This window comes from Coregonus clupeaformis, chromosome 8, assembly GCF_020615455.1.
Source record: "Coregonus clupeaformis isolate EN_2021a chromosome 8, ASM2061545v1, whole genome shotgun sequence".
Classification (NCBI taxonomy): Eukaryota; Metazoa; Chordata; class Actinopteri; order Salmoniformes; family Salmonidae; genus Coregonus; species Coregonus clupeaformis.
Genome location: NC_059199.1, coordinates 16,358,448 through 16,383,473, shown reverse-complemented (window position 1 = coordinate 16,383,473; position 25,026 = coordinate 16,358,448). Strand labels below are relative to the sequence as shown.

General features: G+C 43.4%; 1 protein-coding gene across 1 annotated transcript; it reads right to left on the bottom strand.

Moving 5' to 3' along the window:
* Positions 1 to 2,333: 2,333 nt before the first annotated feature.
* LOC123491442 (low affinity immunoglobulin gamma Fc region receptor II-like) lies at positions 2,334 to 21,883 on the bottom strand. The gene is made up of 8 exons (XM_045222223.1): positions 21,733 to 21,883; positions 16,284 to 16,358; positions 15,179 to 15,457; positions 12,797 to 13,045; positions 12,601 to 12,720; positions 2,946 to 3,001; positions 2,699 to 2,843; positions 2,334 to 2,446 (listed from the first exon to the last, which is right to left on the bottom strand). The coding sequence occupies exons 1-8, from the start codon at positions 21,881 to 21,883 to the stop codon at positions 2,334 to 2,336; spliced, it is 1,188 nt and encodes a 395-aa protein (XP_045078158.1).
* Positions 21,884 to 25,026: the final 3,143 nt, after the last annotated feature.

Below are 25,026 nucleotides of genomic sequence, written 5' to 3'. Positions count from 1 at the left end.
CAATCCACAGGCAACCAAGGCTCTCCAGCATATACTCTCTGATTACAACCTCATTGATGCCTGGTAAGCACATAATCCTAATACCAAAGAGTACACTTTCTACTCACAGGCATAAATCAATCTCATGAATCAATTTCATACTATTATCTATAACTCTTTTCTTTAATCAAGAAAATAGAAATCCGACATATGATCTTATCTGATCACCATGCCTACTTCTGCCAATTACACATTTAGGAATATCCTAATTGTAACTAGGCCCTCAAAGAAAGGCCTAAGGCCTTATGATACACTGTATATATGAGAATCAACAAAGGGAGAAGATTACATTCATGAAAAAGTAAGCAAATAGTGTAATTAAACAGTAACATCTAGGTCTATTTACAGAATGTAAACGTGTAATACGCAGAGATGCAGAGGGTTATATATCTATGGAAGGCCCAGCCTATGACCACATCCTGTTCAGCTCACAGTATTTTCTGCTAGGGAGAAGGTGGGCATTCTGTGTGTTCAAATGCGATCTTGTCATACAGAGTCTGCGGCTATATGTGACAGACAATCAAGAAGAAACTGTTTCAGCATTAAGAAAGGTATAGACAATTATCAAAGTAGACTACATAGTCTTCCATTCAATAACAGACATTTTAACATCATGACCATTTATATCTTACCTTGTTCAATCTTGGGATAACCAGATCATTGACAGTCTCATAGATCGACACTGGCTTTACCTGACTATTTGATCTTGTCTGGAATCAAAATACAGCATATTACAATACAGTACATACAGCTTCCACACATTCATACATAATAACGGCAATGCATACTTACATCCTTAATTCTTGTGTTTTCCATAACATCAGCATATATTGTGTTGTCAGCAGTGGAGGAAAAAGTACCCAATTGTCATATTTGAGTAAAAGTAAAGATACCTTAGTAGAAAATGACTCAAGTGAAAGTGAAAGTCACCCAGTAAAATCCTACTTGAGTAAAAGTCTAAAGGTTTTTGGTTTTAAATATACTTAAGTATCAAAAGTAAATGGAATTGCTAAAATATACTAAAAGTAAAAGTATAAATAATTTCAAATTCCTTATATTAAGCAAACCAGACGGCATGATTTCCTTGTTTTTTTAATTTACGGATAGCCTGGGGCACACCAACACTCAGACATCCTTTACAAATGAAGAATGTGTTTAGTGAGTCTGCTAGACTAGAGGCAATAGGGACGACCAGGGATGTTCTCTTGAAAAGTGTGTGAATGGACCATTTCCTGTCCTGCTAAGCACGCAAAATGTAACGAGTACTTTTGGGTGTCATGGAAAATGTATGGAGTAAAAGTAAAACATTTTTTGGGGGGGAATGTAGTGAAGTTAAAGTAAAAGTTGTCAAAAATATGAATAGTAAAGTAAAGTACAGATATCCTAAAAAACTACTTAAGTAGTACTTTCAAGTATTTTATTTAAGTTCTTTACACCACTGGTTGTCAGTTAGATCTGCTGTGTTTGATAAGAACAAAATATCAACCAATCAGATACATTTGAAACAGGAAATCAACAAACATACGCAGGAATTAATACATTCCACATGAGGCATCTCACTCTTTTTCCAATTGATATTGTCACGCCCTGGCTCTGGGGACTCTAGTATGTTGAGCCAGGGTGTGAGTTTTCGTTTGTGTTTGTTCTAGTATTGTGTTTCTATGTTGGCCAGTGTGGTTCTCAATCAGAGGCAATGTGAATCAGCTGTTGCTTGTTGTCTCTGATTGGGAACCATACTTAAGCAGCCAGTTTTCCCACAGTGTTTGTGGGATCTTGTTCCTGTATAGGTTTGTGTTTTGCACCTTTGGACGTCACGTTATCGTTTGTTGTTTTGTTCGTGTAATCATTATTTAATAAATATGTTCACCTTCCACGCTGCGCCTTGGTCCTCTGTACCCGACGATCGTGACAGATATCAAATTTCAACAGATACTCTGATGTAGATGGTATACCACACCAGTCCTGTCACATATTGCACAACACACATGGTTAGACTATACAATATGATAAAGACTAAATGGCTCTATATCATACACTTCCAATGTAATCACAAGCATTATATATTATATTTGACAACATAAGCATATAAGCACACTGAAAAGTTTTTGGAAGGGATTATTATGATATCTAGGTACGTGGGGTAGTTGTGTCATTAGTACACTTTACTGTTGCAAAGACAGTTTTCCAACTGACTAGGTTGGAAGCATTGCACCGTTATACTGATGTCTCCCTCTGCTGCTGAGAGAGAGAGAAGTGAATCTGCTGGGCGTCTGCGTACATCTCATAGTCTCTCTTCAGGTGTATGTAAGGTTGGAGTAGCAGGACACGTTGCACACCAGCCGCACCGTACAGGAGTGGTTGGCTAATAGCGTGATGTCTGTCTGGATCACCACCTTGGATATAGGCTCTGACCAACCAGGAGAGAGAGAGAGAGACTCATAATCAGTCTTCTAAATGATCCCTACCATAGCCATACCACCAGGAGAAAGACGACAGAGGATAAAACTTGTTAATGTGATGGAAATGTATCAAAGCATGGTGAGTAAGGTCAGTATAAAACCAACAAATCTTCGTTATAGTTTAAAGATCATCAGCCGTGGTCATGGATATAAATTAGAATGATATCAAAATAGGATGCAAAAAGGTGATAACAGCCTACCGTTGACCTTCAGAGTGATGGTCCTACCGCCAATCTGACCTTTGTCCCCTTCGCCTGTAACTAGAAAATCCCCTGAGTCTTGCAGTGTCAGTTCTCTGACCGTTAAACTGAAGTTTTTGGTGTTCATCTTTAGTCTCCCCTCGAACTGGGATCCAGGTGAATATACAACTTCTGAGTTGAATTTTGCAATATCCTTTCCCCTATACTTCCACTCCAATTATTTGAAATGTCCCCTCTCTAAGCCTGCCATCAGCTCCACGGAGTCCCCCACTCTCTTGTTGATGAACAGAGGAACACCCACAACTGAAACACACAAATACACATGTTATTCTGACATCAATCAATGGTTGCACACTATATTACAATGGTCTTATTACTGTGTAATTATTCATGTAAGTACGGTGTAGTAATTATTTGAATTGCTAATTGTTACACTGTAAGACTTGTTACAGTGTGCCTACATGAATAATTACACAATAATACACTGCAATGCAGAGTCTTACCTAATCAATAGATAATAATGGATTGGATTTTGTCATGACTGTCCTGTGAGGATCCAAATAGGTCAGATCAGGTTTGCAATGAATAACTTCAACCAGACCCCCTCTCACCTGCAGAGGGGAGGAGGAGGGAATTGGTGGGGTGGGGGGGCTTGACAGCTGACGCCTGGTTGTAAATCAAGGAGAGACGATTCAATGTTTTGCAGAGGAATGTGCCTTTGTTTCCACAGACTTTTCCCGCCGAAACTCTGACACGTTCTAAAGCAAATACTGGATCAATATTTCTAATATAGAACGTGGGGAATGGTCGGAGGCAATCTATAGAAAACGAATGTCAATTTGTTTGTTATTTGTGATGTCATTAAAAATGTTATAAAGGAAATACTTTAACTTGGAAAGTATACCCACTGCATAAATCGAAGTGCCCATCCAATACTTTGTGCATGTAATATGAAAAATGAAGAAAGTATTTTTGTTAAGATAGGGATGTGATTTAAGAATCTAGAAGAGGTACAGTGCCTTGCAAAAGTATTTATCCCCCTTGGCGTTTTTCCTATTTTGTTGCATTACAACCTGTAATTTCAATTGATTTTTTGGGGGATTTCATGTCATGGACATACACAAAATTGTCCAAATTGGTGAAGTGAAATTTAAACAATTACTTGTCTAAAAAATTTATATAACGGAAAAGTGGTGATGCATATGTATTCACCCCCTTTGCTATGAATCCCCTAAATAAGATTTGGTGCAACCAATTTCCTTCAGAAGTCCCATAATTAGTTAAATAAAGTCCACCTGTGTGCAATCTAAGTGTCACATGATCTGTCACATGATCTCAGTATATATTCACCTGTTCTGAAAGCCCACATAGTCTGCAACAACACTAAGCAAGTGGCACCACCAAGCAAGCGGCACCATGAAGTCCATGGAGCTCTCCAAACAGGTCAGGGACAAAGTTGTGGAGAAGTACAGATCAGGGTTGGGTTATAAAAAAATATCAGAGAGGCAACAAAGAGATCAAAGATAACCCTGAAGGAGCTGCAAAGCTCCACAGCGGAGATTGGAGTATTTGTCCATAGGACCACTTTAAGCTGTACACTCAACAGAGCTGGCCTTTACGGAAGAGTGGCCAGAAAAAGCCATTGCGTCAAGAAAATAATGTGTGTTTGGAACGTGTGTTTCCTAGCTGCTGCTGGTTGTGTGGTTAATGGTCATGGTGTTTCACAGATACATGTAGCTTTGTTACTTTATGAGCAGACCACTCAAAGTTGCAGAGAAAGAGAAAGAAGGGAGAGAGAGAAAGAGAAAGAGAGAAAGTGATAGAGAGACAGAGAGAGAGAGACAGAGAGATAGAGACAGAGAGAGAGAGATGGGGGAGAGGGGGAAGAGAGCGAGAGAGGGGGGTAGAGAGAGCGAGCGAGCGCAAAAATATCATAACAGTGTGTGCATTTTCAACTTCCTGTGACTTGTCTTCCTGTGACTTGACCTGTCTGTAGAATGAGAATGCAATATGGGATAGCTGGTAGTCATGCATAAGTAGGTTACTTCTTGGAATTCAACACAGTAATGGAGATATTCAATATTGTTCCCAAGTAAATACCACACCCTGGCTCATGAGTCTGACCTTTGCTTAATTGCTGACCTTTGCTTAATTGGAAGACACCTTTGCCATCATAGACGTGCATGTCCACATTTCAATATTAAAGAGGAAGTGATACACAGTACCAGTACTGACCAGCTCCTCAGAACTCTTGCAGAGTATATGACATCATAAAACTGAGAATAACTGTTCTTTCAGGCACGCTCTTCCCCAAAAGGTAATTCTGAGAATCTTAATGGGTCTTCTGCTGATGGGGTATGGCATTTGGACTTTGCTAATAAGGCATTTATGTTATATTCTTCAAGATTCAATGGGTATATATAATTAAGTCAAAAAATTAATGTAGCAATCCCAGATTGCCCCTTTGACACACATTGTTGAGCCAAAGATGGCGCCGATAGACATGGCAGCTCTGCTTCTAGCTCGTAAGCAACTTTGCAGTATTTTGTTTTTTTGTGTGGTATTTCTTACATTATTAGCCAGAATGTTTTTTGTATTATTACATACAGCCGGAAAAAACATTTGGATATCAGAGCGGCGGTAACTCACCAGCATTATGACCAGGAATACGTCTTTCCCGAATTGGATCCTTTGTTTGTACTCCCCAGGGCAATTGAACTTATCCCAGAGGCTGCTCCAAGATGCCACCGGCGGAGAAGAGGTTTTCGGAGTGGACTTCTAGTCCGACTCAGGAAGCATGCACACAATCCACCGCTTCGAGTATATTACTCGCTAATGTTCAGTCTCTGGACAATAAAGTAGACGAGCTCAGGGCGAGGATCTCCTTCCAGAGAGACATCAGGGACTGTAACATACTCTGTTTCACAGAATCATGGCTCTCTCCGGATATACTGTCCCTTTCCATACAGCCAGCTGGGTTGTCAGTACATTGCGCAGACAGGAATAAAGAAAGAAAGCCGGTTGTGTATGTTTCATTATTAAGGATCATATCACCTCCACCTTACCTGGCTCTAGACCCTCTTCAAATTGGTTGCTGCCCCAATAGATCTACAGACGATGCAATCGCCATCGCACTGCACACTACCCCATCCCATCTGGACAAGACGAATACCTTCGTAAGAATACTGTTCATTGACTATAGCTCAGCCTTCAACACCATAGTACCCTCCAAGCTCATCATTAAGCTCGGGTCCATGGGTCTGAATCCCGCCTTGTGCAACTGGGTCCTGGACTTCCTGACGGGCCGCCCCCAGGTGGTGAAGGTAGGAAACAACACCTCCACTTCGCTGATCCTCAACACAGTGGCCCAACAAGTGGTGCGTGCTCAGCCCCCTCCTGTACTCCCTGTTCACTCATGACTGCACGGCCATGCACGCTTCCAACTCAATCATCAAGTTTGCGGACGACACAACAGTAGTAGGCCTGATTACCAACAATGACGAGACAGCCTACAGGGAGGAGGTGAGGGCCCTGGCGGACTGGAGCCAGGAAAATAACCTCTCCCTCAACGTCAACAAAACGAATGAGCTTATTGTGGACTTCAGGAAACAGCAGAGGGAGCACTCCCCTATCCACATCGACGGGACCGCAGTGGAGAAGGTGGAAAGCTTCAAGAGGTAAGTACAGGTGCATCAAAGCTGGGACCGAGAGACTGAAAAACTGCTTCTATCTCAAGGCCATCAGACTGTTAAATAGCCATCACTAGCCGGCTAACACCCGGTTACTCAATCCTGCACCTTAGAGGCTGCTGCCCTATATACATAGACATGGAATCACTTTAATAATTGAACACTAGTCACTTTAATAATGTTTACATACTGCTTTACTCATCTCATATTTATATACTGTATTCTATTCTACTGTATTTTAGTCAATGCCACTCTGACATTGCTCGTCCTAATATTTATATATTTCTTAATTCCAATGTTTTACTTTTAGATTTGTGTGTATTGTTGTGAATGGTTAGATACTACAGCACTGTTGGAGCTAGGAACAAAAGCATTTCTCTACACCCGCAATAGCATCTGCTAAAAATGTGTATGTGACCAATACAATTCGATTTGATTTGAATTTCCTTAGCCCCATCCCTCAGCCGTTTGAATTACGGACTGCAGCTTTAAATGGAAACTGACTTCTCATGTTCTGCAAACAGAGAGAATATGGAGACCTAAAACACCAAAACACCACTCATTAATCTCTTAGCACAGTTTACTATAACTGTAGCGAAGGAACTCTCACACTCACAGACAGACAGACAGACAGACAGACAGACAGACAGACAGGCAGACAGACAGGCAGGCAGACAGACAGACAGACAGACAGACAGACAGACAGACAGACAGACAGACAGACAGACAGACAGACAGACAGACAGACAGACAGACAGACAGACAGACAGACAGACAGACAGACAGACAGACAGACAGACAGACAGACAGACAGACAGACAGATAGATAGATAGATAGATAGATAGATAGATAGAGTGAGGGAAAAAAGTATTTGAACCCCTGCTGATTTTGTATGTTTGCCCACTGACAAAGAAATGATCAGTCTATAATTTTAATGGTATGTTTATTTGAACAGTGAGAGACAGAATAACAACAACAAAATCCAGAAAAACGCATGTCAAAAATGTTATAAATTGATTTGTATTTTATTGAGGGAAATAAGTATTTGACCCCCTCTCAATCAGAAAGATGTCTGGCTCCCAGATGTATTTTATACAGGTAACTAGCGGAGATTAGGAGCACACTCTTAAAGGGAGTGCTCCTAATCTCAGCTTGTTACCTGTATAAAAGACACCTTTCCACAGAAGCAATCAATCAATCAGATTCCAAACTCTCCACCATGGCCAAAACCAAAGAGCTCTCCAAGGATGTCAGGGACAAGATTGTAGACCTACACAAGGCTGGAATGGGCTACAAGACCATCGCCAAGCAGCTTGGTGAGAAGGTGCCAACAGTTGGTGCGATTATTTGCAAATGGAAGAAACAAAAAAGACCTGTCAATCTCCCTCGGCCTGGGGCTCCATGCAAGATCTCACCTCGTGGAGTTGCAATGATCATGAGAACGGTGAGGAATCAGCCCAGAACTACACGGGAGGATCTTATCAATGATCTCAAGGCAACTGGGACCATAGTTACCAAGAAAACAATTGGTAACACACTACGCCGTGAAGGACTGAAATCCTGCAGCGCCCGCAAGGTCCCCCTGCTCAAGAAAGCACATATACAGGCCCGTCTGAAGTTTGCCAATGAACATCTGAATGATTCAGAGGAGAACTGGGTGAAAGTGTTGTGGTCAGATGAGACCAAAATCGAGCTCTTTGGCATCAACTCAACTCGCCATGTTTGGAGGAGGAGGAATGCTGCCTATGACCCCAAGAACACCATCCCCACCGTCAAACATGGAGGTGGAAACATTATGCTTTGGGGGTGTTTTTCTGCTAAGGGGACAGGACAACTTCACCGCATCAAAGGGACGATGGACAGGGCCATGAACCTCCTTCCCTCAGCCAGGGCATTGAAAATGGGTCGTGGATGGGTATTCCAGCATGACAATGACCCAAAACACATGGCCAAGGCAACAAAGGAGTGGCTCAAGAAGTAGCACATTAAGGTCCTGGAGTGGCCTAGCCAGTCTCCAGACCTTAATCCCATAGAAAATCTGTGGAGGGAGCTGAAGGTTCGAGTTGCCAAACGTCAGCCTCAAAACCTTAATGACTTGGAGAAGATCTGCAAAGAGGAGTGGAACAAAATCCCTCCTGAGATGTGTACAAACCTGGTGGCCAACTACAAGAAACGTCATGTTTTGGTGGCCAACTACTAAGTCATGTTTTGCAGAGGGGTCAAATACTTATTTCCCTCATTAAAATGGAAATCAATTTATAACATTTTCGACATGCGTTTTTCTGGATTTTGTTGTTGTTATTCTGTCTCTCACTGTTCGAATAAACCTACCATTAAAATTATAGACTGATCATGTCTTTGTCAGTGGGCAAACGTACAAAATCAGCAGGGGATCAAATACTTTTTTCCCTCACTGTAGATAGATAGATAGATAGATAGATAGATAGATAGATAGATAGATAGATAGATAGATAGATAGATAGATAGATAGATAGATAGATAGATAGATAGATAGATAGATAGATAGATAGATAGATAGATAGATAGATAGATAGATAGATAGATAGATAGATAGTGATAGATAGATAGATAGATAGATAGATAGATAGATAGATAGATAGATAGATAGATAGATAGATAGAGTAGGCCTCCCCTCAAACTTTGGCTCAGTTGTCAGGTGGCAAACATAGCCAGCTAACCTCAGTTGATCAACAATGGAAATGGACATCTTCAGGCACCCCGTCAATTCACACACACACACACACACACACACACACACACACACACACACACACACACACACACACACACACACACACACACACACACACACACACACACACACACACACACACACACACACCCACACACACGCACATAACCTCAGATGGTTCTGTTATGAAGAATACGTTTAGTTACAATTGAAGTCGGAAGTTTACATACACTTAGGTTGGAGTCATTAAAACTATTTTTTCAACCAATCCACAAATTTCTTGTTAACAAACTATAGTTTACATTTACATAAGTATTCAGACCCTTTACTCAGTACTTTGTTGAAGCACCTTTGGCAGCGATTACAGCCTCAAGTCTTCTTGGGTATGACGCTACAAGCTTGGCACACCTGTATTTGGGGAGTTTCTCCCATTTTTCTCTGCAGATCCTCTCAAGCTCTGTCAGGTTGCATGGGGAGTGTCGCTGCACAGCTATTTTCAGGTCTCTACAAAGATGTTAGATCGGGTTCAAGTCCGGGCTCTGGCTGGGCTACTTAAGGACATTCAGAGACTTGTCCCGAAGCCACCTCTGCATTGTCTTGGTGGTATGCTTAGGGTCGTTGTCCTGTTGGAAGGTGAACCTTCGCCCCAATCTAAGGTCCTGAGTGCTCGGGAGCAGGTTTTCATCAAGGATCTCTCTGTACTTTGCTCCGTTCATCTTTCCCTCGATCCTGACTAGTGTACCTGCCGCTGAAAAACATCCCCACAACATGATACTGCCACCACCGTGCTTCACCGTAGGGATGGTGCCAGGTTTCCTCCAGACATGATGCTTGGCATTCAGGCGAAATAGTTCAATTTTGATTTCATCAGACCAGTGAATCTTGTTTCTCATGGTCTGAGAGCCTTTTGGCAAACTCCAAGAGGGCTGTCATGTGCCTTTTACTGAGGATTGGCTTCCGTCTGGCCACTCTACCATAAAGGCCTGATTGGTGGAGTGCTGCAGAGATGGTTGTCCTTCTGGAAGGTTCTCCCATCTCCACAGAGGAACTCTGGAGCTCTGTCAGTGACCATTGGGTTTTTGGTCACCTCCCTGACCAAGGCCCTTCTCCTTCTGCCCCCGATGGCTCAGTTTGGCCGGGCGGCCAGCTCTAGGAAGAGTCATGGTGGTTCCAAACTTTTTCTATTTAAGAATGATGGAGGCCACTGTGTTCTTGGGGACCTTCAATGCTGCAGACATTATTTGGTACCCTTCCACAAATCTGTGCCTCGACACAATCCTGTCTCTATGGACAATTCCTTTGACCTCATGGCTTGGTTTTTGCTCTGACATGCACTGTCAACTGTGGGACCTTATATAGACGGGTTTGTGCCTTTCCAAATCATGTCCAATCAATGAGCTCAATTTCGAGTCTCATAATAAAGGGTATGAGTACTTATGTAAATGTAATATTTATGTTTATTTATTTTTTATGAATGTGCAAGAACGTCTAAAAACCTGTTTTCACGTTGTCAATGTGGGGTATTGTGTGTACATAGATTAAGAACATGTTTTATTTCATCCATTTTAGAATAAGGCTGTAAATGTGGAAAAAGTCAAGGGGTCTGAATACTTTCCGAATGCACTGTATGTGTGTGTGTGTGTTTTGTGAGTGTGTGTACATCAGAGACAGAGCTGTGTGTAATTTAGTACCACTGACCAGAGATGTGAGTTTCAAAGCTGTAACTGGGGAACTGGGTTTCCAGGTTTAAGTGTAGAGTTTAAATACATGTTGAATACATTAATACATTTTTTAAAACTTTTAACCTCTAAAAATGTGTGGTTTGTTGTAGGGTGTAGAGTGTGGGACACATGTACAACATATGTGAAGAAACAAATATGGGGAGAGAAATGTTACAGGGGGAAAGCAGTTAGAGACTTCACCTTTAGTGGATTTACTAAGGGAAACATCTGGGGTTTCTTATCGCCCCTTCAGGACAGGCCTGTAACTACTACACATTCTTGTGGATCACAATATAGAAGCTAATATGGTCATTGGTCACATAGCAACAACATAACCCCTCAGTCTACTGGGTCTGCCCTCTTATTCCTTCCTCTCTCTATGTCATCATATTAGTACAGACATGGACCACTTCTGTATGGGTTCATATCAGTAGAAGTCAAATCTGAATGTGGTTTAAGAAGACTGACAGCAATATGGTGTATAGAGATTTTGTTAAAAAGTGTTGCTTTACATAATAAGAAATGTATAGGAATGTTCAAGATGTAAATGCATTGTTTCAACTCAGCAATACAGAGAGTAAAAGGAATATGTCCTTAAATTAAATTATATTTCAAAGCAATACAATGATGTGGGGAATCATCACTTTTTATTTGACAAATGAGAATTAATACAAAATACAAAATGCAACACAACCTCCATTGTCTTACGTCAGGTGGCGTCACTCCTATGTGACTCTCGTCAGGCGGAATCGTCGTGCTATCTGATGTAAGACAATGCACACCCTCTTTATTCAAGTTCAATAGTGGAACACTCATCTGGCTCCTATAACAACTACTGAAGAAATAACATTTTATAAAAAACATATAGACATAGAAGTGGAAAGTATGGAAAATGTAAATGAAAATGAGCATTAATTGAGTTAAAAACAAATTATACATGTTCCAACATAACTGTTAAAGTTGTTATAGTAGGTCGGCCAACCAAGTATAAACCCACCTTTAGTCCCAGAAAATATTCACATATAGCATATATGCACCTACATGTAAAAAGCATGACATTATCTAAAATACAACATATTAAAAAAATACAACAAATTCTACTTTTAAACAAAACAGGCACTACACTCTTTTTCAATCAACAAACTGAAATCAAAGAGGGGTAAGTGTAATATTTCAAGAATATTAACAACAATCAACAATAACAAAGCATACAAGATCCCAAAAGCTGAAAACGTCAACTTGCTAAATCATAGCATTTAGTATTTGTAAAATTTCATTCAATGATATTTGACTCAGTAAACGCTATCATAAATCAATGGCAAGGCAATGGCAAAAACTTTAAAATCATAAAAATGGTCATTCAGCTTACAGTTCATACTGTAATGATCACACGGATGATTCGGCCTGTTCGATGATATCATCAGATCGTAACTCATCTTGAGGAGATTTGGTTGTTGAACACATGCCTATAGGAATATAACGGACGGAGAGTAGCATTAGAGTTAAACTGATTCAACTGCTCGTTCAACTGCACAGCACTAAAATGTAATCCTTCAGAAGTAATGAAAATGTTAGTTTGCCTTTTCTGGGGGAAGAACATTTCCGTAGAAGACATTTAACAGAAATAGCTGCCACTGGGCACTATGTCTATTCACATTTGAAATGAACCATTTGAGTCAATATTACTTGATAACAGTAATACAAGAGCATGACATAAAGAAGGAAAATATCAAGCTGGATAAGCTTCTTGTAGATACACACTGAAATAAAGTGGTCACCTTGAGCCCTGCAGCATTTCACCATCAGAATGATAGATACCAGTAGAAAGGGAGACACCACCAGTAGACCACACAGCAGCCTGAACAGCAGAGAGATGGAGACAATAGAACCTGGAGGGACTATCAAAACATATGTTTTACCATCAACACACACACACACACACACACACACACACACACATACTGCTCTTCTCACCTCTCACTTTCACCCAGCTCTCTGGTGATTCTCCTTCATTAGATTTACACTTATAGAAGCCTTCATCTGACTTTGATACTGCAGTGATGGTCATCCCTCCCGTGGTCTCATTCCTGATGAGTTCTCCATCTTTGTAGAAATCAACCTTGGGGTTTGGGTTTGTTTCCTGATATCTATTTGTACAGAGCAGAGTCACAGAGTCTCCCTCAGTCATGGGATAGGCAGGTTTTTCCAGGATCACAGCACCAGCTGTGTAACATAATATATACATAAAACTGTAAATCAGGAGTAATCACTCACAATATATTAATGTCTTATGAGCTTGCATTTTATATGAGATACATTCATTCAGTTTCAGAAATGAACATCAGTATCATACATTGAAATGTAAAAAAGGTTAGTGAATATTGTACAATAGACGTATGTCACACCCTGACTCAGGGGAATCTTATATGTTGAGTCAGGGTGTGTATATTCTTTGTGCTGTTTTCTATGTTTTGATCTATTATGTGTAGATCTATGTTGGCCGGTGTGGTTCCCAATCAGAGGCAGCTGTAGCTCGTTGTCTCTGATTGGGGATCATACTTAGGCAGCCTATTGGCACTAGCGGGTTGTGGGATCTTGTTCCTTGTAAGGTATGTTGTGTGTGCTACCTTGGACTTCACGTTTCGTTTTGTTTATTGTTTTGTCGAGTGTTTATTGGTTTAATAAACATGTACGTACAGTGAGGGAAGAAAGTATTTGATCCCCTGATGATTTTGTATGTTTGCCCACTGACAAAGAAATGATCAGTCTATAATTTTAATGGTAGGTTTATTTGAACAGTGAGAGACAGAATAACAACAAAAAAATCCAGAAAAACGCATGTCAAAAATGTTATAAATTGATTTGCATTTTAATGAGGGAAATAAGTATTTGACCCCCTCTCAATCAGAAAGATTTCTGGCTCCCAGGTGTCTTTTATACAGGTAACGAGCTGAGATTAGGAGCACTCCCTTTAAGAGTGTGCTCCTAATCTCAGTTTGTTACCTGTATAAAAGACACCTGTCCACAGAAGCAATCAATCAATCAGATTCCAAACTCTCCACCATGGCCAAGACCAAAGAGCTCTTCTAGGATGTCAGGGACAAGATTGTAGTCCTACACAAGGCTGGAATGGGCTACAAGACCATCGCCAAGCAGCTTGGTGAGAAGGTGACAACAGTTGTTGCGATTATTCGCAAATGGAAGAAACACAAAATAACTGTCAATCTCCCTTGGCCTGGGGCTCCATGCAAGATCTCACCTCGTGGAGTTGCAATGATCATGAGAACGGTGAGGAATCAGCCCAGAACTACACGGGAGGATATTGTCAATGATCTCAAGGCAACTGGGACCATAGTCACCAAGAAAACAATTGGTAACACACTACGCCGTGAAGGACTGAAATCCTGCAGCGCCCGCAAGGTCCCCATGCTCAAGAAAGCACATATACATAACTGTCTGAAGTTTGCCAATGAACATCTGAATGATTCAGAGGAGAACTGGGTGAAAGTCTTGTGGTCAGATGAGACCAAAATGGAGCTCTTTGGCATCAACTCAACTCGCTGTGTTTGGAGGAGGAGGAATGCTGCCTATGACCCCAAGAACACCATCCCCACCGTCAAACATGGAGGTGGAAACATTATGCTTTGGTGGTGTTTTTCTGCTAAGGGGACAGGACAACTTCACCGCATCAAAGGGTCGATGGACGGGGCCATGTACCGTCAAATCTTGGTTGAGAACCTCCTTCCCTCAGCCAGGGCATTGAAAATGGGTCGTGGATGGGTATTCTAGCATGACAATGACCCAAAACACATGGCCAAGGCAACAAAGGAGTGGCTCAAGAAGAAGCACATTAAGGTCCTGGAGTGGCCTAGCCAGTCTCCAGACCTTAATCCCATAGAAAATCTGTGGAGGGAGCTGAAGGTTTGAGTTGCCAAACGTCAGCCTCAAAACCTTAATGACTTGGAGAAGATCTGCAAAGAGGAGTGGGGCAAATTCCCTCCTGAGATGTGTACAAATCTGGTGGCCAACTACAAGAAACGTCTGACCTCTGTGACTGCCAACAAGGGTTTTGCCACCAAGTACTAAATCATGTTTTGCAAAGGGGTCAAATACTTATTTCCCTCATTAAAATGCAAATCAATTTATAACATTTTTGACATGCGTTTTTCTGGATTTTTTTGTTGTTAGTCTGTCTCTCACTGTTCAAATAAACCTACCATTAAAATTATAGACTGATCATTTCTTTGTCAGTGGGCAAACGTACAAAATCAGCAGGGGATCAAATACTTTTTTCCCTCACTGTATATCACGCTGCACCTTGGTCTGTCCCGTAATTAAATGAACGTGACAACGTACCATCCACTGTGATGTTGACAGCATTACTGTACTCTCCTGATGCAGACTCACACCAGTACATTCCACTGTCCTTTTCAAGTGTGGACCTGATGGTACATGTGGACCCTGCTATTGATCCCCAGTTAGAGCCACACCCTGACTCCACTCCTCTCTCTCTGTATATCTTCAGTCTCCATCCAGTAGAGTTCCCCTTCTCCTCACAGCTCAGTGAGAGAGACTTTGATGTAAAGTGTTGAGTTCTGTTGGGTCGTATTCTGAGAGACACTGAAGGATGCAGGTCTGAAACAAAGAGGAAAAGTCAAACTTATAGTTATATATACACATGAGGATGACTTAAATGTGGTGAAATGCAGTTTCAATGCAGTTAGTTACCTCCTGACCAGAGAAACTGAGGTTCACTGTAGAGTGTGTCATAGACTGGGTCTCCTCTCCCAGCTCTACACACATATCCTCATGTGTGATTAGGACCAGCAGGGATCAGAGTGTAGGAGTCTTCAGTAGTCCCATTGCCAGATAGAGGCTCTACAGAGTAGGATTTGTCCAATAGGGAGGGTAACCCAGCTCTGTAGGGAACAGTTCGGTACCAGAAGAACCTCCAGCCTCTAGATGACTCTTTAACCCCACAGCTCAGAGTAACTGAGTCTCCAGGGTTCAGCCACTGAGGAGAGACACTCAGGACAGCTTGGGGTTTATTTGTTATAAAGGAGATGACACAATTAAAATGTTTGTTCTTTAATTAAATTATTTTAGAATAAAATATTTACCCCATTTGTTATCATGATATTGTACCTTACCCCAAAATCAAACAATAATTTAGTTCCATCATTGATCTCACTGTCTGCTATTTGACCTCATCCCTTTAGTCTTTTCCTCACAATTCTGTCTCTTTCTCTTGCAATCCCATAAAAACAGACTTACCTAACACAGTCAATTGTATAGCATTAGTTGACTCTGAGTGTTTTAAGCAATTGTTTTTTTGAAGATCTTCACAGGTATATAGACCATTCTTTGCAGGACTGATTCTGTACTCAGGTTCTATATTCGCGTAGACCAACTTCCGAAAATTGTTATAAAAGCTCAATCTCTTCTCTTCCCTGCAAGTCACATCTGAGAGTGACAGTCTCTCCGCTGAATACGTGGGGCCAGTTGGGTTGGAGGGTCAGAACAGTCACAGGTCTCTCTGCACAGACACACCACAGAAAATTAACATTATCACACACCTTAGAATGTAAAATAATGTTGATCAGCATTTATCACAATATGACCATATCATAAGTTGCCATTTCTGAGCATACAGTATGCAGTCTGAGCTGTCTGACTTACCAAGATATAGTCATCAGAATACTGACATATACAGTCATGTCTACACACACACAGTCTTGCAGGGCTGACTTTGTGGGGACATTGTCACGACTTCGTCGTTACTGGCTTTCTAGCTGCCACCGATCTACGTTTCTTTTTCCATTTGTTTTGTCTTGATTGTACACACCTGGTTCCCATTACATTATATTATTTCCCTATTTTACCCTCTGGTTCCCACATGGTTTTGTGCGTGTTTGTTCTTTGTTTTGTGTCTAAGACTTATGTGAGCTGGTGTGTTTTCCCTGCGTGGAAATTAGTGTTGTTTAATTTTCGAGGTAAGTACGTAGTTTACTCAGTTCTGTGTCCTGCGCCTGACTCAGTCCTACCGCTGCACATTGACCATCAACTTCAGATCAACCCACACCGATGTCCACCACTCCGTCACCTGGACCAAGTGGGATTCGGCTCTCGATCCCGAGGGCATATGATGGGACGTCTGCCGGGTGCCAGGGGTTCCTGCTCCAGCTGGAGCTCTACCTGGCCACCATCCACCCGGCTCCCTCGGGATACGAGAGCGTGTCCGCCCTCATCTCCTGTCTGTCGGGGAGAGCGCTTGAGTGGGCCAACGCCGAATGGGGAGGAATAGACACAGCGTTGGTTCGCTATGAGGATTTCACCCGCCGCTTCCGGGCGGTCTTCGGTCATCCACCTGAGGGGAGAGTGGCGGGGGAATGCTTGTTCCAGCTCAGACAGGGGAAGAGGAGCGCACAGGACTTCACACTGGACTTCAGGACCTTGGCTGCCAGCTCGGGATGGAATGAGAGGGCCCTGATCGACCATTACCGGTGTAGTCTACGTGAGGACGTTCGTCTGGAGCTGGCATGCTGGGACACCGCACTTACCCTCGACCAGCTGGTGGATGTATCTTAACGGCTGGATAACCTGTTGGCCACCCGCGGACGTCCGGGTCAGGGTCCGTCCATTCCATCCCCCAGCACCTCCGACCCTACCCCTATGGAGCTTGGAGGTGCTGCTCGAAGGGTGACTGGAGGGGGGGCCGTTTCCTGCACCAACTGAGGCCACAGAGGGCACACTGCTGGTCGGTGCTGGGGAAGTTCCCAGCACTGGTGGATCATCCCAGGTGAGTAGGCACCCGACTCACTCAGAGCTCCCTGTTGTACACATGTGGGTATGCATAGAATTTCCTGAGTTTTCCCCGCATTCCCAGCATAATGCGCTAGTAGATTCAGGCACAGCTGGGAACTTTATTGACCGTTCATTTGCACGTAGATTAGGGATCCCTATTGTTCCTGTTGATGTGCTCTTCCCTGTACATGCCTTAGATAGTCGTCCTTTAGGGTCGGGCCTGATTAGGGAGGTCACAGCTCCACTATGTATGAAAACGCAGGAGGGTCATGAGGAGAGAATTAGTCTCTTCCTGATCGATGCTCCTGCGTTTCCTGTGGTGTTGGGGCTTCCCTGGTTGGCCTCTCATGACCCCACTATTTTGTGGTAACAGAGGGCTCTCAAGGGATGGTCACGGCAGTGCTCAGGGAGGTGTGTAGGTGTTTCCATAGGTGCAACTACGGTGGAGAGTCCAAACCAGGTCTCCACTATGCACATTCCCCCCCCAATATGCCGATTTGGCTCTCGCCTTCTGTAAAAAGACTCAGGAGCTCAACATACCCCATCGACAGGGGGACTGTGCGATAAATCTCCAGGTAGGCGCAGCACTTCCCAGGAGTCACGTGTATCCTCTGTCTCAGGAGGAGACGGCGGCTATGTAAACATATGTCTCCGAATCTCTGGGACAGGGATACATTTGGCCTTCCACTTCACCTGCCTCCTCTAGTTTCTTTTTTGTGAAGAAGAAGGATGGAGGTTTACGCCCGTGCATTGACTATCGAGGTCTAAATCTGATCACTGTGAAGTACAGTTACCCACTGCCTCTCATAGCCAGTGTGACAGAGTCATTGCACGGGGCGCGCTTCTTCACCAAATTTGATCTCAGGAGCGCTTACAACCTGGTGCGTATCCGGGAGGGGGATGAGTGGAAGACGGCATTTAGTACCACCTCTGGGCACTATGAGTACCTCGTCATGCCCTACGGGTTGATGAATGCTCCATCAGTCTTCCAATCCTTTGTAGACAAGATTTTCAGGGACCTGCACGGGCAGGGTGTAGTGGTGTATTTAGATGACATTCTAATATACTCCGCTACTCGCGACGAGCATGTGTCCCTGGTGCACAAGGTGCTTGGTCGACTGTTGGAGCATGACCTGTACATCAAGGCTGAGAAATGTCTGTTCTTCCAACAGTCCGTCTCCTTCCTAGGGTACCGCCTGTCCACGTCAAAGGGGTGGAGATGGAGAATGACTGCATTTCAGCCGTACGGTAAAGGAGGTGCAGCGGTTTCTTAGGGTTTGCCAACTAATACCGGAGGTTTATCCAGGGCTTTGGTCAGGTAGCGGCTCCCATTACCTCCTTGCTGAAGGGGGGACCGGTGCGACTGCAGTGGTCAGCTGGGGCGGACAGGGCTTTTGGTCACCTGAAGGCTCTGTTTACCTCAGCTCCCGTGCTGGCTTATCCTGATCCCTCATTGGCATTCATAGTAGAGGTGGACGCATCCGAGGCTGGGATAGGAGCTGTGCTCTCTCAGCGCTCGGGTATGCCACCAAAGCTCCGCCCCTGTGCTTTCTTTTCGAAGAAGCTCAGCCCGGCGGAGCGAAACTATGATCTGGGGGACCGGGAGCTGTTAGCTGTTGTCAAGGCTCTGAAGGCGTGGAGGCATTGGCTTGAGGGGTCTAAACACCCTTTCCTCATTTGGACTGACCACCGCAATCTGGAGTACATCCGGGCAGCGAGGAGACTGAACCCTCGCCAGGCAAGGTGGGCAATGTTTTTCACCTGTTTTGTTTTCACCCTATCCTACAGACCAGGTTCCCTGAACGCTAAGGCAGACGCACTATCCCGGATGTATGACACAGAGGAGCGGTCCACGGATCTCACTCCCATACTTCCGGCTTCTTGCCTGGTGGCACCGGTGGTATGGGAGGTTGACGCGGACATCGAGTGGGCGTTATGTACGGAGCCCACTCCCACACAGTGTCCAGTTGGGTGTCTGTACGTTCCGTCTGATGTCCGCGATCGATTGATCTGTTGGGCCCACACGTCACCCTCCTCTGGTCTTGCTGGCATCGGTCGGACAGTGCGCTGTCTTAGTGGGAAGTACTGGTGGCCCACTTTAGCTAAGGACGTGAGGGTTTATGTTTCCTCCTGCTCTGTGTGCGCCCAGTGCAAGGCACCTAGACACCTGCCCAGAGGGAAATTACACCCCCTAACCGTTCCACAACGGCAGTGGTCACACCTATCGGTGGACTTCCTCCGTCACAAGGTAACACCACGATCCTGGTCGTTGTTGATCGGTTTTCTAAGTCCTGCCATCTCCTTCCTTTGCCCGGTCTCCCTACGGCCCTACAGACTGCGGAGGCCCTGTTTACCCACGTCTTCCGGCACTACGGGGTGCCTGAGGATATAGTGTCTGATCGGGGTCCCCAGTTCACATCGAGGGGCTGGAGGGCGTTCATGGAATGTCTGGGGGTCTCGGTCCGCCTGACCTCAGGTTTTCACCCCAAGAGTAATGGGCAGGTGGAGAGAGTTAACCAGGATGTGGGTAGGTTTCTGCGGTCCTATTGCCAGGACCGGCCGGGTGAGTGGGCGGCTTTCATCCCCTGGGCAGAGATGGCCCAAAACTCCCTCCGCCACTCCTCCACAAACATGTCTCCGTTTCAGTGTGTAGTAGACAATCAGCCGGTCGAGGCACCTGCGGTGGATTAATGGTTTCGGCGCTCGGAGGAGACATGGGACGCTGCCCATGTGCGCCTGCAACGGGCCATCGGTGTATGCACCGGGGGAACGGGTCTGGCTCTCGACCCGAAACCTGCCCCTTCGCCTGCTCTGCCGGAAGCTGGGTCTGCGGTTTGTGGGGCCATATAAAGTCCTGAGGAGACTGAACGAGGTATGCTATAGGTTACAGCTCCCCCGTGATTACCGTGTTAACCCCTCGTTCCATGTGTCTCTCCTCAGGCCGGTGGTGGCAGGTCCGCTCCAGCAGACTGAGGTGCGGGAGGTTCCAAGACATCGGGCTCAAGACATCGGGCGAGGGGCCTTCAGTACCTCGTGGAGTGGGAGGGGTACGGTCCGGAGGAGAGATGCTGGTCGCCGGTGGAGGACATCCTGGACCCTGCCGTACTGCAGGAATTTCACCGTCTCCACCCGGATCGTCCTGCGCCTCGTCCTCCGGGTCATCCCCGAGGCCGGTGTCGGCGCGCAGCTGGAGCCGCGCGTCAAGGGGGGTGGGGGGGTACTAACCCCTAACCAAACCTAACATTAATTCGTACCATTACCCTAACCCTAACCCTAACCTTAACCCAAAAAACCTTAACCCTAATTCTAACCCTAACACTAATTCTAACCTTAACTCTAAACTCCCTAGAAATAGCATTTGACCATGTGGGGACCACCAAAATGTCCTCAGTTGATCAACATTTTCTTGGTTTACTATTCTTGTTGGGACTTCTGGTCCCCACAAGTATAGTTAAACACGTCCACACACACAGACACACACACACACACACACAATTATTCACCAATCACATTGATAGTGACAGGATCACTGATTATATGGATCTGGACTGGATCTCTCCCTGACACCAGTAGAGGCCCTGGTCAGACTCAGCAGCTCTACTGATGGTGAAGGTGGCTCCTGTTGTAGTGTGTCTGTCAGACTGGGGCACTAGTTTTTCATTGTTGTCTTTGAACCACGTATAGCTCCAGTAAATGTAAGGCCAGAATGAACACATCAGAGTTACTGTCTCTCCAGTGTACACAGGGTTTGAATTAAGGTCAGTGTAGTTCCAGGAACAGCTAAGAAAACAGAAAGCAGAATATCAAAACATCTGGATACATGCTTGGTAACTTTATATATATATATATATATATAATTTATTTATTAAGTTAAATGAAGACTAATGAAATTAGTGTACCAATCAGTTAAAAGTATAATCTTAGTACCGTACCCCATATTTCTTACAATTATTACATGAAATTAGAATGAATTAATGGGGGAATCTGAACAGCAATGGTAGACAGACCTTTTTAAAACGACTAAATAGCCTCCTTAAAATGGGGCCCAATGTCAAGTGTTTATGGGCATGGAGGCACTGTTGTGAACGAGAGCTAAGATGACTTACCTGTCACCGTCAGTCTGACTGCATCACTCCACTCAGAATGCTTCTTCTGATCAATATGTGTAGCCAGACACCAGTAGTCACCACTGTCTGAAATCTTAACCTCACTGATCTCATATTCATGCTTCCTACTGAGGGAGTCTATGACATCCATGCGCCATTTGTATTCCCAGTCAGTGACTTCTCCTCTCTGTATGTTACATCTGAGAGTGACAGACTCTCTACTGAATATCTGGGAGTATTTGGGGTGTATGGTCAGAACAGCCTTTGCCTGTCCTGCACAAAATAAAAACTGGCGTGATACAATTGCTTTACACAGGTTATTTTGAGACACTCAAAACACAAAATATGTCTATCCAAAAGCAGTTTAAAAATCACAAACAAAGAAATATGATGAAGCATTAAGAGATGAAGGCTTGATCAAGTGTACAGATATCTACCATCATCATCTTCAGAGTGTCCAGAGTAGATGTGTGTACTCAGCACTACAACAAAGAAAGTCACAATCCTCCAATATTAGCTTGAAATGAATAACAACATGCCATATTTATGTTACTGTTTACCAAATCCATCCTGTACTTTATTTTAATGGTGCAATCTGCGTTTTCTACATAGATTTCTACACTATTAAATGAATTACAGAAATTCAAGTCTTATTCCATCATAACCCAAAATATATGTTTATTTTATGACAATTATTGTAAACAATGTAGATGAATGAATTTCCAAGAGCCATCCCTCAGCCGTATACTACAACAAGTGGCATTGTGAGCTTTTTGTGGTAGTTTGAATTAAGGACTGCAGCTTTAAATGGCCACTGACTTCCCATGTTCTGCACACAGAGAGAGTACAGAGACCAAAAACACCAAAACACCACTCATTCATCTCTTAACACAGTTTACTATAACTGTAGCAAAGGAACCGTCAACCATTTACAATAAACACAACTTGATACTACAACACATCCAATAAATATTGCATTTTGTATTCATTGTCATTGACAGCACATTTTGCAAGCACTGAGTTAGCGTCAATCTTTAGTTCCTGAGTGATGACCTGGCTAAATGCACACCACCACACTAACCATGTCTGCATGGCATCGGCTAAACAAGTTCAGGTTCTCACAGAGATACAACATCAATGTAGGGTGGTCACATTCTTACTTCATATCTAAACCATACCTAAGGCAACTTCCTATTACACTGTTTTCTCAAAAAGGGAAAAAAAAACTATGTCATTCCTTTTTCTCTTAAAGGCTTAGTAAATCAGGTAATTAGTGTTCATAATCAAACACACTAACTCAGTTTATTTATTCTAAAATTGATTAAATAAATAAAAATCCTCATAATGACAAAGTGGAAACAGGTTTAGAAATTTTTGCAAATGTATATAAAAAATATATAAAAACTTTATTTACATAAGTATTCAGACCCTTTGCTATGAGACTCGAAATTGAGCTCAGGTGCATCCTGTTTCCATTGATCATCCTTGAGATGTTTCTACTTGATTGGAGTCCACCTGTTGTAAATTCAATTGATTGGACATGATTTGGAAAGGCACAAACCTGTCTATATAAGGTCCCAGAGTTGACAATGCATGTCAGAGCAAAACAAGCCATGAGGTCGAAGGAATTGTCCGTAGAGCTCCAGGACCGGATTGCGTTGAGGCACAGATCTGTGGAAGGGTACCAAAAAATTTCTGCAGCATTGAAGGTCCCCAAAAACACTGTGGCCTCAATCATTCTTAAATGGAATAAGTTTGGAGCCACCAAGACTCTTCCTAGTTCTGGCCGCCCGGCCAAACTGAGCAATCGGGGGACAAAGGCCTTGGTCAGGGAGGTGACCAAGAACCCAATGGTCACTCTGAGAGCACTCCAGAGTTCCTCTGTGGAGATGGGAGAACCTTCCAGAAGGACAACCATCTCTGCAGCACTCCACCAATCAGGCCTTTATGGTACTGGCCTGGTTTTTCAGCGGCAGGGACTGGGAGACTAGTCAGGATCGAGTGAAAGATGATCGGAGCAAAGTACAGAGAGATCCTTGATGAAAACCTGTTCCAGATCGAAGGTTCACCTTCCAAAAGGACAATGACCCTAAGCACACAACCAAGACTACGCAGGAGTGGCTTCCAGGACAAGTCTCTGAATGTCCTTGAGTGGCCCAGCCAGAGCCCGGACTTGAACCCGATCTAACATATCTGGAGAGACCTGAAAATAGCTGTGCAGCGACGCTCCCCATCCAACCTGACAGAGCTTGAGAGGATCCGCAGAGAAAAATGGGAGAAACTCCCCAATACAGGTGTGCCAAGCTTGTAGCGTCTTACCCAAGAAGACTCGAGGCTGTAATTGCTGCCAAAGGTGCTTCAACAAAGTACTGAGTAAAGGGTCTGAATACTTATGTTAATGTGATATTTCAGTTTTTTATTTTTAATAAATGTGTAAAAATGTCTAAACCTGTTTTTACTTTGTCATTAAGGGGTATTGATGAGGAAAAAACAATATAATCAATTTTAGAATAAGGCTGTAACGTAACAAAATGTGAAAAAGTCAAGGGGTCTGAATACTTTCTGAATGCGCTGTACATAGTAGCAAACAGAGCAAGGTGTGCTCCATTCTGTCCCCACAGACAAGTTACTTTCTATACAAATACAGTCCTTCTGACAAACCACTCTACTTCCTATATGATGACAGTCTGCTTAGATCACACCTCTTCACCGTCACACAGAAAAACAGAGAGAGAAAGAGTCAATAGAAATGTCAAAAGATTGTGAGAAAAAATAGTATAAGTTGATAGTGTGTTTATATTCTGACCAACTTCTCCTTATGGTTGGCTACATGGTCTCACACTCGCTCCTTAGAGACCTGAATTGATGAGATCAGAGCTTGTGGTTTTATATCAGAATGTGTAGATGTTTGTTTTATGCTGCACCATGCACAGATAGATAGATAGATAGATAGATAGATAGATAGATAGATAGATAGATAGATAGATAGATAGATAGATAGATAGATAGATAGATAGATAGATAGATAGATAGATAGATAGATAGATAGATAGATAGATAGATAGATAGATAGATAGATAGATAGATAGATAGATAGATAGATAGATAGATAGATAGATAGTGTAGGCCTCCCCTCAAACCTTTGCTCAGCTGTCAGGTGGCAAGCCTAGCCAGCTAACCTCAGTTGTTCCACAATGGAAATGGACATCTTCTGCCACCCCCTCAATTATGAGGAATACGTTTAGTTAGATACTGTCTACATAGATAGGTTTGTTATTATTTTGTTTATGGTTG

Bases quoted from the DNA above. Each gene is read 5' to 3' on its own strand.
- LOC123491442 (XM_045222223.1), bottom strand. From the start codon at position 21,883: ATGGATGTCATAGACTCCCTCAGTAGGAAGCATGAATATGAGATCAGT. The intron at 16,359-21,732 runs GTAAGTCATCTT...GTGTCTGTGCAG, and splicing joins AGTCAGACTGACGGTGACAG to AGAGACCTGTGACTGTTCTG. The intron at 15,458-16,283 runs GTGACTTGCAGG...TCTTTGTTTCAG, and splicing joins AGAGACTGTCACTCTCAGAT to ACCTGCATCCTTCAGTGTCT.